The sequence below is a fragment of the Mytilus galloprovincialis genome, chromosome 13 (assembly GCF_965363235.1).
Source record: "Mytilus galloprovincialis chromosome 13, xbMytGall1.hap1.1, whole genome shotgun sequence".
Classification (NCBI taxonomy): Eukaryota; Metazoa; Mollusca; class Bivalvia; order Mytilida; family Mytilidae; genus Mytilus; species Mytilus galloprovincialis.
The window spans coordinates 7,482,987-7,500,752 of NC_134850.1; the positions used below are offsets into that span (position 1 = coordinate 7,482,987).

The window sequence follows — 17,766 nt, forward strand, 5'->3', positions numbered from 1 at the left end:
CCCCATTTTTATTCTTAATTTGTTTGTTATATAACTTACCCTACTAAGAGCATCTAATGCCCTGGAAGCAGATTTATGTCTTTCTGTCCCTGGAGACAGTCTATGACAAATTGCATCCACCAGAAGTGGTAATCGTGTTATCCTTTGCATCGGCAGTAACAGGAATGAAGTCATAGGCAAACCTTGACATTCTGGACTTCTCTCTATTCTTCTTAAGGCCTCATTAAATTCCTGTCTTTTGCTGTTATAAAGAAAATTTAACGTATCTTTAAAACTATTGTGTATGTTAAAGGAGCAATTTAGCTACAATTTAGACAAAAAAATAAAATATGATTACTTTATGGCTACGAACACACATAACAGAGGAATTTTGAAATACTGTTTTATTATCAGTCTGGTTCAATTTTGTAAAAATAATTCAACCCCACTTCAATTTGTATTCCTGCGACCTTGAAAATTAATTCTTAGATGTAGATGGGTTAAGTATGTGTTGGCATGTCAAGTAATTTAAAAGTAAAAAACTAGTAAACATTGTAGTGACATATTCTCTGAGCCATTTTCTTCTGATATAATTTATAAATAATTTGGTTGAGGCAAACTAAAGTTAGAGAACAGAAACCAAAAATTCAATTTTTCCTTTTGTAAAGGGCAATATCTATAGAACAGTAAAAGTGATGTCACCAAAATTCAAACTTGATCTGTATTTTGTGGTAAGAAGCATTGTGCATAAGTTTCACAAGATTTGGTTGATGCAAACTTAAGTTAGAGAACAGAAACAGAAAAATATAGCACTCTTTCCATTTGTAAAGGGGCATTACTTTAAAACGGTTAAAGTGATGTCACCAAAATTCAAACTTGATCTGTATTTTGTAGTAAGAAGCATTGTGCATAAGTTTCACAAGATTTGGTTGATGCAAACTTAAGTTAGAGAACAGAAACAGAAAAATATAGCACTCTTTCCATTTGTAAAGGGGCATAACTTTAAAACGGTTAAAGTGATGTCACCAAAATTCGTACTTGATTTGTGTTTTGTGGTTATAAGCATTGTGTATAAGTTTCTTCACCACATAACAATTTTGGGACTTATGGACAAATTTTACATCAGTTTTTCCATTGCAAACATTATAAAAAGAACTCATGTTACTACAGAAACAAACTGTAACTTTTTAAGATGAAGAACAGCGCTGTTCCTTTCCTTTTTTTTACTGTGAAATGTACTGATTTAGTGTCATGGATGGATATCCCATAATCCTCTGTTTTTCTATTATATACTTACACAAGTTCCTGAATGGCTCGTTCCTGGAATGTTTGGTTGCTACAGTAACAGACGTAACATTCAAATTTATTTATACCATGGAGGTATATTATATCACAGACATCGGACAATAAACAAGACTTCTGCCATCGGGCTTCTAAATCAGATAAAAAACTACAAATAAACAAGATAAAAAAATATAAATCATAGTTTAGAAAAGTTTGAGTTCTCAAGTGAAGACATGTGTAGCCTTCCATCTCCAATAATATAATCCATATAAAAATAGTGAGAGGTGGTATGATTGCCAAAGAGACAATTATCATCCAAGACTAAAGTCACTTGATTTCTGTCCACCTATATTAAAGGTGTTTTGGTTGCGATTATCTAATTATTGTTAGTAGAAATAAGTACGTTCATGATTTGGTATTAGAAATTCAAAAATCACTTATAAAAGAAAACCAGACAAAGCATGTGTACAACCTCATGTTCTGCCAAAAAAAAACCAGTTCAAGTTTGAGATGTACTTTATGGAATAATGTACATATTCATCCTTAGTTAAGAATTGAAATTGTGTTGTTCTTAAAAAATTTAATTTCTGTGAGAATGTTTTGCAGACTAGTTATTTGTCTTCTGCAGGTTCAAACTGTGATTTTATTCCTCTGATTTTTTTTTCACACATGAAGGAATAGTGATAAAAAAAAAATATTGGTCAAAATAAAAAAATTACAAAATTTAAATACCATGCCTTTGTCATCCCTTTTTAAAAAAAGGCGTTATCCGTGAACCATAAAAATTATTTGGCATGGCAAACCTTATAAATTTGTTTCAAAATCTGTTTTTTTCTGAAGTGGGTAACAGCTCCTTACCTTTCACTTGCCTCTCTAACAGCACCAATGTTAGAAAACAACACATGTCTCTCTTGGCGATTGATGACACATTTATCCGACAGTTCAGCAGAGAATTCCTGTGACTTCAGAAATGTGTCAATCAAAATATTTAAACTCTTCAGATAGGAAGCTTCAGAGGTAATGATTTCAAACATGGACTAAAAGTAAAGAAAACAAAATGTTTAAACTCTTCAGTTAGGAGGTTTCAGAGGTGATGATTTCAAACATGGCCTAAAATAAAGACAACAACATGTTTAAACTCTTCAGATAGGAGGTTTCAGAGGTGATGATTTCAAACATGGCCTCAAAGTAACAAAAAAACAAAATGTTTAAACTCTTCAGAAAGGAGGTTTCAGAGGTGATGATTTCAAACATGGCCTAAAAGTAAATAAAACAAAATATTTAAACTCTTCAGATAGGAGGTTTCAGATGTGATGATTTCAAACATGGCCTAAAAGTAAAGAAAACAAAATATTTAAACTCTTCAGAAAGGAGGCTTCAGATGTGATGATTTCAAACATGGCCTAAAAGTAAAGAAAACAAAATATTTAAACTCTTCAGAAAGGAGGCTTCAGATGTGATGATTTCAAACATGGCCTAAAAGTAAAGAAAACAAAATATTTAAACTCTTCAGAAAGGAGACTTCAGAGGTGATGATTTCAAACATGGCCGAAAAGTAAAGAAAACAAAATATTTAAACTCTTCAGAAAGGAGACTTCAGAGGTGATGATTTCAAACATGGCCTAAAAGTAAATAAAACAAAGTATTTAAACTCTTCAGAAAGGAGGCTTCAGAGGTGATGATTTCAAACAAGGCCTAAAAGTAAAGAAAACAAAATATTTAAACTCTTCAGTTAGGAGGCTTCAGAGGTGATGATTCCAAACATGGCCTAAAAGTAAAGAAAACAAAATATTTAAACTCTTCAGTTAGGAGGCTTCAGAGGTGATGATTTCAAACATGGCCTAAAAGTAAAGAAAACAAAATATTTAAACTCTTCAGTGAGGAGGCTTCAGAGGTGATGATTCCAAACATGGCCTAAAAGTAAAGAAAACAAAATATTTAAACTCTTCAGTTAGGAGGCTTCAGAGGTGATGATTTCAAACATGGCCTAAAAGTAAAGAAAACAAAATATTTAAACTCTTCAGTTAGGAGGCTTCAGAGGTGATGATTCCAAACATGGCCTAAAAGTAAAGAAAACAACATGTTTAAACTCTTCAGTTAGGAGGCTTCAGAGGTGATGATTTCATACATGGCCTAAAAGTAAAGAAAACAAAATATTTAAACTCTTCAGTTAGGAGGCTTCAGAGGTGATGATTCCAAACATGGCCTAAAAGTAAAGAAAACAAAATATTTAAACTCTTCAGTTAGGAGGCTTCAGAGGTGATGATTTCAAACATGGCCTAAAAGTAAAGAAAACAAAATATTTAAACTCTTCAGTTAGGAGGCTTCAGAGGTGATGATTCCAAACATGGCCTAAAAGTAAAGAAAACAACATGTTTAAACTCTTCAGATAGGAGGTTTCAGAGGTGATGATTTCAAACATGGCCTAAAAGTAAAGAAAACAAAATATTTAAACTCTTCAGATAGGACGCTTCAGAGGTGATGATTTCAAACATGGCCTAAAAGTAAATAAAACAAAGTATTTAAACTCTTCAGATAGGAGACTTCAGAAGTGATGATTTCAAACATGGCCTAAAAGTAAATAGAACAAAATGTTTAAACTCTTCAGAAAGGAGGCTTCAGAAGTGATGATTTCAAACATGGCCTAAAAGTAAATAAAACAAGGTATTTAAACTCTTTAGATAGGAGGCTTCAGAAGTGATGATTTCAAACATGGCCTAAAAGTAAATAAAACAAAGTATTTAAACTCTTCAGATAGGAGACTTCAGAAGTGATGATTTCAAACATGGCCTAAAAGTAAATAGAACAAAATGTTTAAACTCTTCAGAAAGGAGGCTTCAGAAGTGATGATTTCAAACATGGCCTAAAAGTAAATAGAACAAAATGTTTAAACTCTTCAGAAAGGACGCTTCAGAGGTGATGATTTCAAACATGGCCTAAAAGTAAATAGAACAAAATGTTTAAACTCTTCAGAAAGGACGCTTCAGAAGTGATGATTTCAAACATGGCCTAAAAGTAAATAGAACAAAATGTTTAAACTCTTCAGTTAGGAGGCTTCAGAAGTGATGATTTCAAACATGGCCTAAAAGTATAGAAAACAAAATGTTTAAACTCTTCAGATAGGAGGCTTCAGAGGTGATGATTTCAAACATGGCCTAAAAGTATAGAAAACAAAATGTTTAAACTCTTCAGATAGGAGGCTTCAGAGGTGATGATTTCAAACATGGCCTAAAAGTAAATAGAACAAAATATTTAAACTCTTCAGAAAGGAGGCTTCAGAAGTGATGATTTCAAACATGGCCTAAAAGTAAATAGAACAAAATGTTTAAACTCTTCAGAAAGGAGGCTTCAGAAGTGATGATTTCAAACATGGCCTTAAAGTAAATAGAACAAAATGTTTAAACTCTTCAGAAAGGAGGCTTCAGACGTGATGATTTCAAACATGGCCTAAAAGTATAGAAAACAAAATGTTTAAACTCTTCAGATAGGAGGCTTCAGAGGTGATGATTTCAAACATGGCCTAAAAGTAAATAGAACAAAATATTTAAACTCTTCAGAAAGGAGGCTTCAGAGGTGATGATTTCAAACATGGCCTAAAAGTAAAGAAAACAACATGTTTAAACTCTTCAGATAGGAGGTTTCAGAGGTGATTATTTCAAACATGGCCTAAAAGTAAAGAAAACAAAATATTTAAACTCTTCAGTTAGGAGGCTTCAGAAGTGATGATTTCAAACATGGCCTAAAAGTAAAGAAAACAAAATATTTAAACTCTTCAGTTAGGAGGCTTCAGAAGTGATGATTTCAAACATGGCCTAAAAGTAAAGAAAACAAAATATTTAAACTCTTCAGTTAGGAGGCTTCAGAAGTGATGATTTCAAACATGGCCTAAAAGTAAAGAAAACAAAATATTTAAACTCTTCAGTTAGGAGGCTTCAGAAGTGATGATTTCAAACATGGCCTAAAAGTAAAGAAAACAAAATATTTAAACTCTTCAGAATGGAGGCTTCAGAAGTGATGATTTCAAACATGGCCTAAAAGTAAAGAAAACAAAATATTTAAACTCTTCAGTTAGGAGGCTTCAGAAGTGATGATTTCAAACATGGCCTAAAAGTAAAGAAAACAAAATATTTAAACTCTTCAGATAGGAGGCTTCAGAGGTGATGATTTCAAACATGGCCTAAAAGTAAATAAAACAAAGTATTTAAACTCTTCAGATAGGAGACTTCAGAAGTGATGATTTCAAACATGGCCTAAAAGTAAATAGAACAAAATGTTTAAACTCTTCAGAAAGGAGGCTTCAGAGGTTATGATTTCAAACATGGCCTAAAAGTAAAGAAAACAAAATATTTAAACTCTTCAGATAGGAGGTTTCAGAAGTGATGATTTCAAACATGGCCTAAAAGTAAATAGAACAAAATGTTTAAACTCTTCAGAAAGGAGGCTTCAGAGGTTATGATTTCAAACATGGCCTAAAAGTAAATAGAACAAAGTATTTAAACTCTTCAGAAAGGAGGCTTCAGAAGTGATGATTTCAAACATGGCCTAAAAGTAAATAAAACAAAGTATTTAAACTCTTTAGATAGGAGGCTTCAGAAGTGATGATTTCAAACATGGCCTAAAAGTAAATAAAACAAAGTATTTAAACTCTTCAGAAAGGAGGCTTCAGAAGTGATGATTTCAAACATGGCCTAAAAGTAAATAGAACAAAATGTTTAAACTCTTCAGAAAGGAGGCTTCAGAGGTTATGATTTCAAACATGGCCTAAAAGTAAATAGAACAAAATGTTTAAACTCTTCAGAAAGGAGGCTTCAGATGCGATGATTTCAAACATAGCCTAAAAGTAAATAAAACAAAGTATTTAAACTCTTCAGAAAGGAGGCTTCAGAAGTGATGATTTCAAACATGGCCTAAAAGTAAAGAAAACAAAATATTTAAACTCTTCAGAAAGGAGGCTTCAGAAGTGATGATTTCAAACATGGCCTAAAAGTAAATAGAACAAAATGTTTAAACTCTTCAGAAAGGAGGCTTCAGAGGTTATGATTTCAAACATGGCCTAAAAGTAAATAGAACAAAATGTTTAAACTCTTCAGAAAGGAGGCTTCAGATGCGATGATTTCAAACATGGCCTAAAAGTAAATAAAACAAAGTATTTAAACTCTTCAGAAAGGAGGCTTCAGAAGTGATGATTTCAAACATGGCCTAAAAGTAAAGAAAACAAAATATTTAAACTCTTCAGAAAGGAGGCTTCAGAAGTGATGATTTCAAACATGGCCTAAAAGTAAATAGAACAAAATGTTTAAACTCTTCAGATAGAAGGCTTCAGAGGTGATGACTTCAAACATGGCCTTAAAGTATAGAACACAAAATATTTAAACTCTTTAGATAGGAGGCTTCAGAGGTGATGATTTCAAAAATGGCCTAAAAGTAAAGAAAACAAAATATTTAAACTCTTCAGATAGGAGGTTCCAGAGGTGATGACTTCAAACATGGCCTAAAAGTACAGAAAACAAAATATTTAAACTCTTCAGATAGGAGGTTCCAGAGGTGATGACTTCAAACATGGCCTAAAAGTAAAGAAAACAAAATATTTAAACTCTTCAGATAGAAGGCTTCAGAGGTGATGACTTCAAACATGGCCTTAAAGTATAGAACACAAAATATTTAAACTCTTCAGATAGGAGGCTTCAGACGTGATGATTTCAAACATGGCCTAAAAGTATAGAAAACAAAATGTTTAAACTCTTCAGATAGGAGGCTTCAGAGGTGATGATTTCAAACATGGCCTAAAAGTAAAGAAAAAGAAAATGTTACATACTTTTTTAATAATATATATTTATAAGATGTTCCTAGCAATCAACTTTTAAATCAAAATATTTATTTTCATTTTCATTTTTGGTGTTTTAATGCCACTTTTAAGCACCGCATTCAGGCTATTTCGTAGTGGCCCAGTTTTTATTTGTGGAGGAAGCCGGAGTGCCCAGAAAAACAACCTACCTTCGATAGGAAACCTGACAATCATATAGTCAACTAAGATTTGAGTCAAGTGCACCTGCACGAGTGGGATTCGAACTCACAACCTCAGTATTGAAAATAAATAAAAGCTTTTCATGTTTTTTCTTATTTAGACAATGAACAACTCTTTACCTCTTGTATCTTCCTTTCTTGACTTGATATTGAATTTAAAAATCCACTTTCTTTTACCTAAAAGGAAAAAAATCAAATAAAAATATGGCACTAGAACCAAAGTCTAAGACGGTACATTTCTACAAATAACAATGCATATATAACAACATTGCACATACACCCTATCCCCTTTTTATTCCATTCTGTTGAATTTATTAGCAACATTTTTTAGACTAGGATGAGAACTATTTAGAGTTTGACATTGATAGAATTCTAAAATAACAATTAACAATAAGATAAATTCTAAAATAACAATTTTAAACAGTAAGATAAATTCATAAATATTTTTTTCGTTGCATAACAAACATATTCGTTAATTTTTGCTTAGACACCAATAAAAAACATAATTTTTGAGGGTTTCACATCTTTAAGGATTTTTTTAAAAAATTTAATGGACTCATTTCTTTCACAATAAACTAATGTAATAACTTAAAATCACCAGTATAGTTGTGTCACCATTCTAATGAAAGGGACAGAAAACAATCTGTCATATATTGTCTGCATTTGCCCATACTTTTTCATAGCACCAATCGTCAATTGATGTCATGAAAATAAGGGATGGTATCCAATCAAAATGAATTTAACAAAAGTTTTGCATTAGAATCTCAATTTCATACCTGTTAACCTGTGATGATGAAAATGCAGGTCATGACCTGCATTGAAGAATGAAATCTCAGGTCATAACGCGTACAAACTTTTTCGAGCTAAATTTCAGTAATTAGGGGACTTTTTTTTTTTATAATTAAAATAAAAGTTTCCAAAACATGTTCACTTGGTTAACTAATTTAAATACTCATTATTTCATTGCACTTTGAAAAGCTTTTGATAATTTTCCTCTCCTTTTGGTGATGATATAATTAACATTTCTATATTGTTCTCTATGTAAAGTGTTTCACCCTCAAGTTGTGTCTGGCTATTCAGCCTTTCAAGCTTTGCTCTCAACAGTTTTTTCATTAGATGTTTGTAATTAGAGTATAGTAAAATAAAGTTAAACAGTTAAAGGAAGTATAGAAATAATTTTCAACTTTTTTTTTATAATTATATTAAGGTATGAATTTAATGAAAAATTATATTTCAATATGTATTTGAATTCTATTAGTAGTAGATTTAATCTTTTTTACCCAATAAACGTAAATATATGAAAAAATTTTGAATGGTGACAAAAAAGGGGAAGTAACTCAAGTTGGAAAATGTTTGTAAATCGTGACAACAGTGAAATTTATTTAGGACCTAAAGCTGAGGTAATTGGTGTTAATTAACAGTGTGTTCGACACCAAAGCTGTCAAGTGAAGCCATGCACTTAATGGGTCACTTAATATGACAGTTTACACAGCTAGCTGAACTTCTGTTGGTGGAAGAATTACGAATTTGTGGATATTTCAAAGGAAAATCACTTATGACATCAATCTCAAGGCTTAGAAATCCAGGTGAAAACGGGTCATTTTTTAAATTGCCAGATTATTCAGTGACCCAGCGGGTGTCCCGGGTGATCCTTCAGAATTGTGAAAATCTCGGGTCACACCTGCAGAATACAGGTCAGTTGACAGGTATGCAATTTTATATTATACCAAATGTCCCTAACATGATTATCTCCCTTACCTCTGGCATTTCACTCCACAGTGCTCTGAGTACTGACCCAGTTTTACCAAACATCTCGAGTGTGGACATCTTAGGTTTATCTGGCATTGATTGGTCACCTTTAGCTTTCTCTAGAATCTCATCAACTGCTTCATATATTCCTTCATCTCCTAAAACACAAAAATATTATACTTTACAAATTTGGTTCTCCAATCAACACATTTTTTTTAAATAACACCATTATATTATTTATATTTTGAAGGAGTAAAAAATAAATAAACAATGAGTGTTTTAAAAGAACAATGAAGTGAATATTTGTGGCTGAAGCCAAAACGACAGAATGTAGGATCACTATGTCTCGCATTTGCGACAGAAGTCGCAGCCTCGACCAAAACCGGGTTTAGTCCACTGTTTTCCACATAAGAAAATGCCTGTAACAAACCAGGAATATGAGTTGTTATCCCTTCGTTTGTTCAATGTGTTTGATCTTTTTTGTCATTTGCTTAGACCATTGGACGTTAAGCAACCAACAATCAATTAATTAATCATTTGCTTAATTAAGAACTTTCTGTTTAGAATTTTCCCTGGAGTTTGGTATTTATTGTTTTTTACTTTTTTTTCTAAACCTACATGACCTACCTGACTCAACCTCACTATCACTGGAAATAGCAGGAGTGAACTTTCTACTGGCTCTTGTAACTTTGTCCTTGTTATAAACTTGATAGAGAGGCTCGGACTCAAACTTGGTTGTATATCTTCTGTCCATTGTACCATACAGCATGTCATCATTCTGTGAAGTATAGAGTTAAAAGAAACTTTGTGAATACATGGGTAATTTTTAAATAACTTTTGTCATTGTTCGGGAAAATAATATGCAGTTATAATCTTTCTCTTTTCTTCCAATATTTTTGTATAGATAATAGAAAAATTAACAATAATAGAAATAAATTAACCAATAGCTGACTTGCTTTGTCAAAAAAGTACACTTACACATTTGATGGAAAGATTTCCTATAAAATTTTAATAATGAAACAATTAATAAAAGTTTTGGAAAAATTAAGGAATATTTAGTTTTCACACTGGAATATATATCACAATAGACCACAAGAAAAACCTGGATGTGAGTAAGAAATGTATAACTCAAGTTTGGCTAATCAATCAATTTCTGATACAAACTATCGTAAGACCATATACAATTATATTTAAGATGTTCATGATTTTTCTATAATTACAAAGGGGTCTCATTGGGGTGTTCCGATCCCGGATCCCGCTTACTGTTTTGTCAGATTCCCGTATCCCGCTTACATTATGTACGTAAGCAATTCTCATTTTTTTTGGTCTTTTCCCGGGTCCCTGTAGACCTCATTTCCCGTTTTCACGCCACAATAATTTGACTTTCACGTGTCACGCTTACAAAAAATCGGCAATCCCGCGTCACACTTAGACCCCAATGAGACCCACTACAAAGTGAACAAGAAATTAAACCTAAACAACACAAACCAGTTCAATATAGAGTTGATTCCCTTCATCATCATCTTTTAACTGATTTTTGAATTTATACAGATGACTAAAGGGTGCTTGTATATCAGTACTGGATTCTCCTGATATATCACCAAATCTTAAGTACCCTGATGATGGCCTCTTGTCCAATGGCTGTTTCCTGTAACAAATAAAAGTATCTCCATTCATATCTGTTATTTAATATGCACTCTTTAGAATAGACTGGCATACCTGCCAACTTTTCCAAATGCCCATGGGGGTTTTGCCTGCAAGATGGCTGTCATAGTCCTAAAAAACGTTCAAGGGGACCTGCAAATATATTCTAATGTTGTTTTTTGGCTTCTTCATACTTTTATAAGCCTATTGTCATTGTAAAATTAATTGTTTTTTTTAAATTGTAGACAAAATTGCTCTTTCAAAATTTCAATTTGGGAGCTTCCATAGGGGAAATCCCCCGCTAATAGTGACAGTTGGCAGGTATGGACTGGAATATCTTTTATTTCCATAAGAGGTAGTGCATATACATACATGACAATATAAAGTTACAATTACTATTACACTTTTTTTAATTCACATGTAGCTTGAATTCTTTGATGAACTTCTAATTTGAAATACCTCCCAGTTTCAATTTTGAGTCTATGAGAAAAAATCCTCAATTTTGTAATTTGCTTTTCTCAAGATATCTAAATAATTTTCTTTACAAAATGGTGTTTTAAATTGACAATTTGTTCTTAATTTTCCTTGGCTATTTTGGCTATAAGCATTTTCCTATAGTGAATTGATAAACGGATAATGTATGTTGAAATCCAATAAAAATATGAAGTATGGTTGGTGTACTAAACATTAAACCCCAAGGAGCCTGAATCACACACTTTGGTATTTAGGGTCGCCTTCTACTGTTTTTTTTCTTTGACACATTCCATGTTTCCATTCTCAGTTCTAATATTAAATCCAATGTTCATATTTTTGTGTATTTATTTTCTCAAACAGCCAATTTAAAAAGTCTTGGGATGTACATTAACTACCTGATGTGTTATTTAATTTCTGTCCATGAAGAAATAACATAAAAAATGTGATGCACACTGAATAACTGTAAATTGTGAATTGGTGTTATTACGAATAGACAGAAAAAATGTTACAGTCATTCCTTATAATTTAATTCTAAATTCCATTTTGAGACAGAGTAAATCATGAAAAAACGTTGATGACGTCATTGTCACATGACAAAATAATGTCTATGAGCTGATAGACAAAACACTTGCAGCCAATCAGAAGACGTGTTACATCCAAAATTAAATTATATTTAAATAAACAGAAATACTCAGTTTCATCATTTATTGTACTCTTCTAGGCACCATTCTTGCCTTTAAAATTATTCTAAAAGTTTAAATAAAAGGGAACTAACCCATTAACAATATCTGTTTTTTTATCATCAACTCCTGGGTCAGGCAAGATGTAGTCCTCTTTACCTGTTGAAAGTACAAAACAAACATATTACAATAGCCTATCAAACATTTCCCTTTTTAAATTTGCTATTCTCATGGGGACCTGCTCATTTGTAAACTTTACATATAAAACTTTAAATTTCTATAAAGTAAGAAAACTGCAAAATTAAAAAGCATAATCAAATAAAATATTTACATTTCTACACGACAACCAAATGCTGTATAAATGAGAATTTAAATTGTGTATTACAAGGTGTCTTTATAGTACATTAGTCAACAGATGGTCCCAATATTCTAAATAAAATGGTCACATCAAAATGATGGTATAATATGGTCAATTACATATACAAAATGTAATATGAAAAACAATTCTACCAAGTATGGTAGCTTTCTGTCAAATGTTCAACAAAATGCAAATGCAATGTCTGATAAAGCATACAAATAGCCATGTGATAACTCTGTGAAATTCATCACTGCAAACACTTACTAAACAATTGTGATATATTTCTTATGATCATATACAAAAAAATATTAAAGATTCTTTGGTCATAACTGAAACAGGATTTTAAAATGTTGAAAATTTTAAATATTGGATTAGATGACAGTTATAGAGTAGCCGTTTCACAAATGATATTGGATATGTTCCTTGTGTCATAACTACAACACCCTTCCCTTTTCAGGAATGTGACCTACCTAATTAAACTAGTTACCAGATTTGTAATAAAATGAGCAACACGACAGGTGCCACATGTGGAGCAGGATCTGCATACCCTTCCATAAGCACCCGAGATCACCCCCAGTTTTTGGTGGGGTTTGTGTTGCTTAGACTTTAGTTTTCTATGTTGTGTCTTCTGTACTATTATTTGTCTGTCTTTTATTTTTAGCCATGACGTTGTAAGACTATTTTTAATCTATGAGTTTGACTATCCCTCTGGCATCTTTAGTCCTGTTTTCCCACCTATCCTAACATGCCTAAGTCAGGAACTGTACAAAAAATTTCCCTTCAGTGAGCACAAACCTACTAAAAGGGGTGCTTATATGTACAAACATTTGTTTGCACCTGTCCTAAGTCAGGAACCTGATGTTTATAATAATTGTTTACTTTAAATACATTATGACTTTGTCGCAGATACTTCTCATTGGCACTCATACCATATCTTCTTACATATAATAAGTAACCTTTTTTCCTCCTGTGTATAGGAGGGCTTAGTCGAGGAGGTGGTTCTTACACATATTAAGTTACCTTTTTTCCTCCTGTGTATAGGAGGGCTTGGTCGAGGAGGTGGTGTGTCTTCTGTGTTACTTTTCACTTGTTCATCACCAACCTGAAGGTCAGATGCACTTTTAATATGGTGACCATGGAGGTAACTGTCTCGAACGCCAGGCCATGTTTTCCTGCAAAATAAAAAAATCAAATGTTTTTATTTTGTATCAGAACTTTTTAAATTGACTTAATAATTATACCTTTTCAGTTCTCACCAAACATGCAGAAATTAATCTATTTTGAAATGTTCCCCTCTTCAGAATGAGAACCTTTTATATTGTTGAATGTAATACAGCTGCTAATAATTGTTAATATCCACAAAATTACAAAATTTGAACTCAGGTGAATAGTTTTCTCATTGAAAATAATGTCACATCTTGTATATTTATATATTTTAAAAAAAAATGGTATAAATGGCACTCAGTTGTAGTCTGTGTTCCCTTCAGAATTGGGAAACTTATGGCACACAACATTATTTAGATGGTTGATAAATTGCTTTGAATAGGATTTCTGTATTTGTCCACTGCCTAAACTTGTGTAGTTTTAACTATTTTCATGACATTCAAAATTGGAAAAAAAACATGTGTTCTTGCTTGGTGGTTGGTAACATCTTTCTGTGAATTCATTTCAGCTTCTTTTTCTTTTGCTGTATTTTAAAACTTGTAGCTATACAATCCACTTAAAGCAGAAAAGGATTGTTTTGCTCTTTTAACTTTAAAATTGAATAAACTGAAAAAAATATGTTGGTGGTGCCAGCTTCAAGTGCATTCAAAGAACTATGGGAAAACTTTAACCTTCACTGAGCTGACATGAATTTGTATATTTAGAATGGGAACTATCAAAAACACAGTGACATACAAATCTCTCTAAAAGAAAAAACCAAAAATACAGCAAAATAAAAAAAAAGAAGATAAAAAGTCATAAGCTTTGGCAATATTGAAGCTAAAACAGAAAAATGTTTGTCTGTTCCTCAGCACATACATTCCAACATCCCAATATCCAATGCTCATCCCTCTTTATCATTTTAATGCTGCTTTTTTTTTTATAATATAGCATGTATAGCTTACAGCAGATTGTATAATGAATTTTCATGTTTTTTGTCCTTTGATTCTACGTTGATTGCAGATCTTTGATATGGTCACTGACTTTTTGATATAGTCACAACTTTAGTAGACAAAAGATGATTTAGTCCTTGACCTCTAGATGCCATTTGGTTTATTGGGTCTCGTCTCATTGGCATATATACCTGAGCCACATATCTTTGTCTTCAAATAATAAGATTGAAAATAAAAATTTAAAGAAAAAATGCAGGGTTGAAGCATCTATCTTGATGTTAGAATTGAAAAGATTTTTCTCCACTACCAGGAAATGATTGCACAAAATTACCTTGATGCTTTGACCAAATCATCTTGAAAATGACCGGCCCAAAATTCCAGCAAGTCTTTGCTGAAGGTGTCCCTGATTGCATTAGAACAAAATATTAAATTCATTAAGGAGCAAAAATTAATACTAAGATTATGTGGGTATCTAAAAAAAAGATGTTTAAAAGGTCATATCTCATCAATTATTATCGAAAGAAAAACCCACAGAGGTAAAAGGAAAACCATATTTCTTCATCAAGATACCGTGGATTCATTATACCAATTTTCGTGGGTTTTGTGGGTACAGGTGAACCGCAAATTTAAACCTTTAATGGAATACAAATTGTTATCAGGTAGTATGCATGGTATGCAGACTAACAAAACACATAATCACATATACACAAAAGTGCACTTTTAAGTAATCCATGAAAATTGGTAAAATAAATGAATTCACAGTAAGTTAGGATTTTTAAATTTTTGTTTACCAATGACACTCTTTGTTAAATTTAGATTTATTTATCAACAGACAATACAATTTCTTCACAAAACAGCTCAAATGAGTATTAAAATTGTTCCCAGAAATAATGATGTGTAATAGTATAGACCATAGGAGGATTGAAATGCTGATACATACCCGTCTTCAGATTTCTTTCCTAGTGAAATTGGTACTATTGTATCTAGGTCAAAGGTCATGGATAATCTTTCCCTTGGTGGCAGTGGTGGTGAGCTGAGGAGGTCATCTTCTGGTATTGAACTGGGACCTATACTTAGTCTTGGTGGTAAAGGAGGTGGGGGAACAGCAGCCTCACCTATAGTATAAACATCTGATTAATCACCATTATCATGGTTATCGCTTAAATTTGATTTTGATATTTCTGTGTGATCATTTTCAATTTGAAATACTTCATCTATAAGAATTGACCTAAGGAAAACCAGGTTAATATAAAACAGTACTTTAAAGCATGCAACACTAAAACACTTTTAATTTAACAACAGAATTTGTTCAAAACATATCAACACTGAAATTTCTTATTGCCTTAAGCTTCTACTTGTATAATTTTTGCCTCTTTTCATAGAATGAATGAATTGAATCATCTTTAAAAAGTCTGTCGCAACACATACAATTTGAAATTTTTAGCATTATTTTTGCGTCTTTTCATAGAATCAATGAATTAAATCTTCCAACAAAAAGTCTGTAGCCACAATTTGTATTACATGTACCTGTCCTTGGTGGAGGGGGAATAGGTGGCTCATCTTTTTGTGGTTTAGGTGGTAACGGTGGCTCCACTTCCACCTTGGGTGGTGGCTGCGGTAGATTGTCTAATGTGGACGAAGCATCAATATAATCAATGTCATGCATAGATATTCCATCACTGTCCTCCTCCAAGATTTCCGTGTTTTCCTCAATGGGATTTGTATCACTACCGTCGTAATCACTACTAGAAATAACCACTTCCTCTTGTTCGTTCTGCTCGTTGATCATTTTATTCTCAGATTTCACACGCTTGTAAAATTTCCCTAGTTTATTAAGCATGCCCGATGACCCTTGACTTGGAAGGGCGGGGTCTGATGTCACATGTTTCATTTTTGTCTTTTTACCGTCCTTCACCCCATCCTTTGGTTTTGACTTATACATCTGTTTAAGTTTAGAACCAAACGTTTTGCCTTGTTTGTCTTTATCTTTGTCTTTCTTCTTTTTCTTTCTATCTGCGGGTAATTCAGGGGGTAAGTTTGATGATTTTTCTTCCTGACGTTTTTTCTGATCAGGGTTTATAGGTTCGTAGATTCCAGAATTTCCACTGCTATCTGTATCGTATTCTATATCACCATCTACGCCACACCTCTACAAAATAAAATGATGGTATTGAGTAAATGCATATAAATATTATATATAAATTAATTGTAGAAAACTTACAAATATAATGAAGATATTTTGATTTGTGCTTGGAATTTCACCTTCAAACAAATATCCTGTATATGAAATTCAAGCTTTCTATCTAGTCTTTACAGACATATTATATGATTTGGAAACTGTACCATGGGTTAGTACCATGGACTAGTTTTAATATAAGAATAGAAGATGTTGTATGATTGCCAACGAGACAACTCTCCACCAGAGAATTTGAAAGCAATTAAATTCTACTGAACGGTCCCCAAATTTTATCCTCAAATGCACTTCAGTTTGCACCAAACTTTTATAAGGTTTGTCTGACCGAATATTTTTTTGGACCTTTTCTAAAATATTGTCAACTAAGAAAGCAAAAAATATCTGTCTGACTTTATGAATTTTTTTTGCCTGACATTTTATCGGTCAGACAGAGTTTGGGATACACTTGTACTTTCCCTTGTGTCTTTCTTATTTCTAACTAAATATTTCCCTCCTAGTCAGCTTAATGATTCTGTAAATTGGAAATTTTTAGTGCAACTGTGAATATCTACAATTTTGAATTTTTGGGTCAAATGTTAAATTAGGAGATTACTGTATTGTATCTTAAGCTCCAACGACATCAATTGGTGATTTGATGGTCGCAAATTAAGTTTACTGGCAACATGTTAGCAGATACAGTAAACAGGTATTTGCGACCATCAAATCACCAATTAATGGCGTCCGAGCTTAAAATACAATATTGTTATCTTCATTCTAATGAAACTGACAGAAAATAACATTAAAACATGTATTTAAAATATGTCTTATATCGTCTGCGCTTGTGCGTACGTTCCAAAGCATCAATTGTCAATTGATGCCATGAAAATTAGCGACATTGTCATATCAAAATGAACGTTACAAACATTGTTGCATTAGAATTGATGATCTTCTTCCTTACCTCATCAGTACTCTCCATAGTCCCCTCCTTACTGCTACCCTCGGTGATTTCTGACGAACTTGGATCATGATGGTTGACATCTTGGTCTTTATTAAAACTTGGTCTATTTGTTCCCTTCCTGTAAAATAAGTTTATTTATACGATCTTGTCATATCTATTTAATTCTGAAAGAGGAAATATCAGTCACTCACAATGAGCTAATTAAACCTCTCCAGGATAAGCCACTTTGTCAAACTCTAATCAATTAATATATCTTAGCTTTTTTATGAAAGTTCAGACCAAAGCTGAGCATCCTTTTTACAGACCCACTATTATGAAGACTTTCCTTATACTAGTACTGTTATCCA

At 32.4% G+C, this 17,766-nt stretch overlaps 1 protein-coding gene across 1 annotated transcript in view; it reads right to left on the reverse strand.

Annotated features, from left to right (window-relative positions):
* The window catches only part of LOC143057384 (uncharacterized), a 41,891-nt gene that overhangs the window by 13,410 nt on the left and 10,715 nt on the right, over nt 1-17,766 (reverse strand). Inside the window, exons 4-15 of the mRNA XM_076230689.1 lie at nt 17,420-17,537; nt 15,816-16,437; nt 15,229-15,403; nt 13,213-13,364; nt 11,930-11,993; nt 10,525-10,684; nt 9,664-9,814; nt 9,046-9,194; nt 7,408-7,464; nt 2,122-2,300; nt 1,277-1,429; nt 40-241 (exon numbers count right to left, since the gene is read on the reverse strand). Coding sequence (XP_076086804.1) covers nt 40-241; nt 1,277-1,429; nt 2,122-2,300; nt 7,408-7,464; nt 9,046-9,194; nt 9,664-9,814; nt 10,525-10,684; nt 11,930-11,993; nt 13,213-13,364; nt 15,229-15,403; nt 15,816-16,437; nt 17,420-17,537 — 2,182 coding nt within the window. The remainder of the gene's footprint in view (nt 1-39; nt 242-1,276; nt 1,430-2,121; nt 2,301-7,407; nt 7,465-9,045; nt 9,195-9,663; nt 9,815-10,524; nt 10,685-11,929; nt 11,994-13,212; nt 13,365-15,228; nt 15,404-15,815; nt 16,438-17,419; nt 17,538-17,766) is intronic.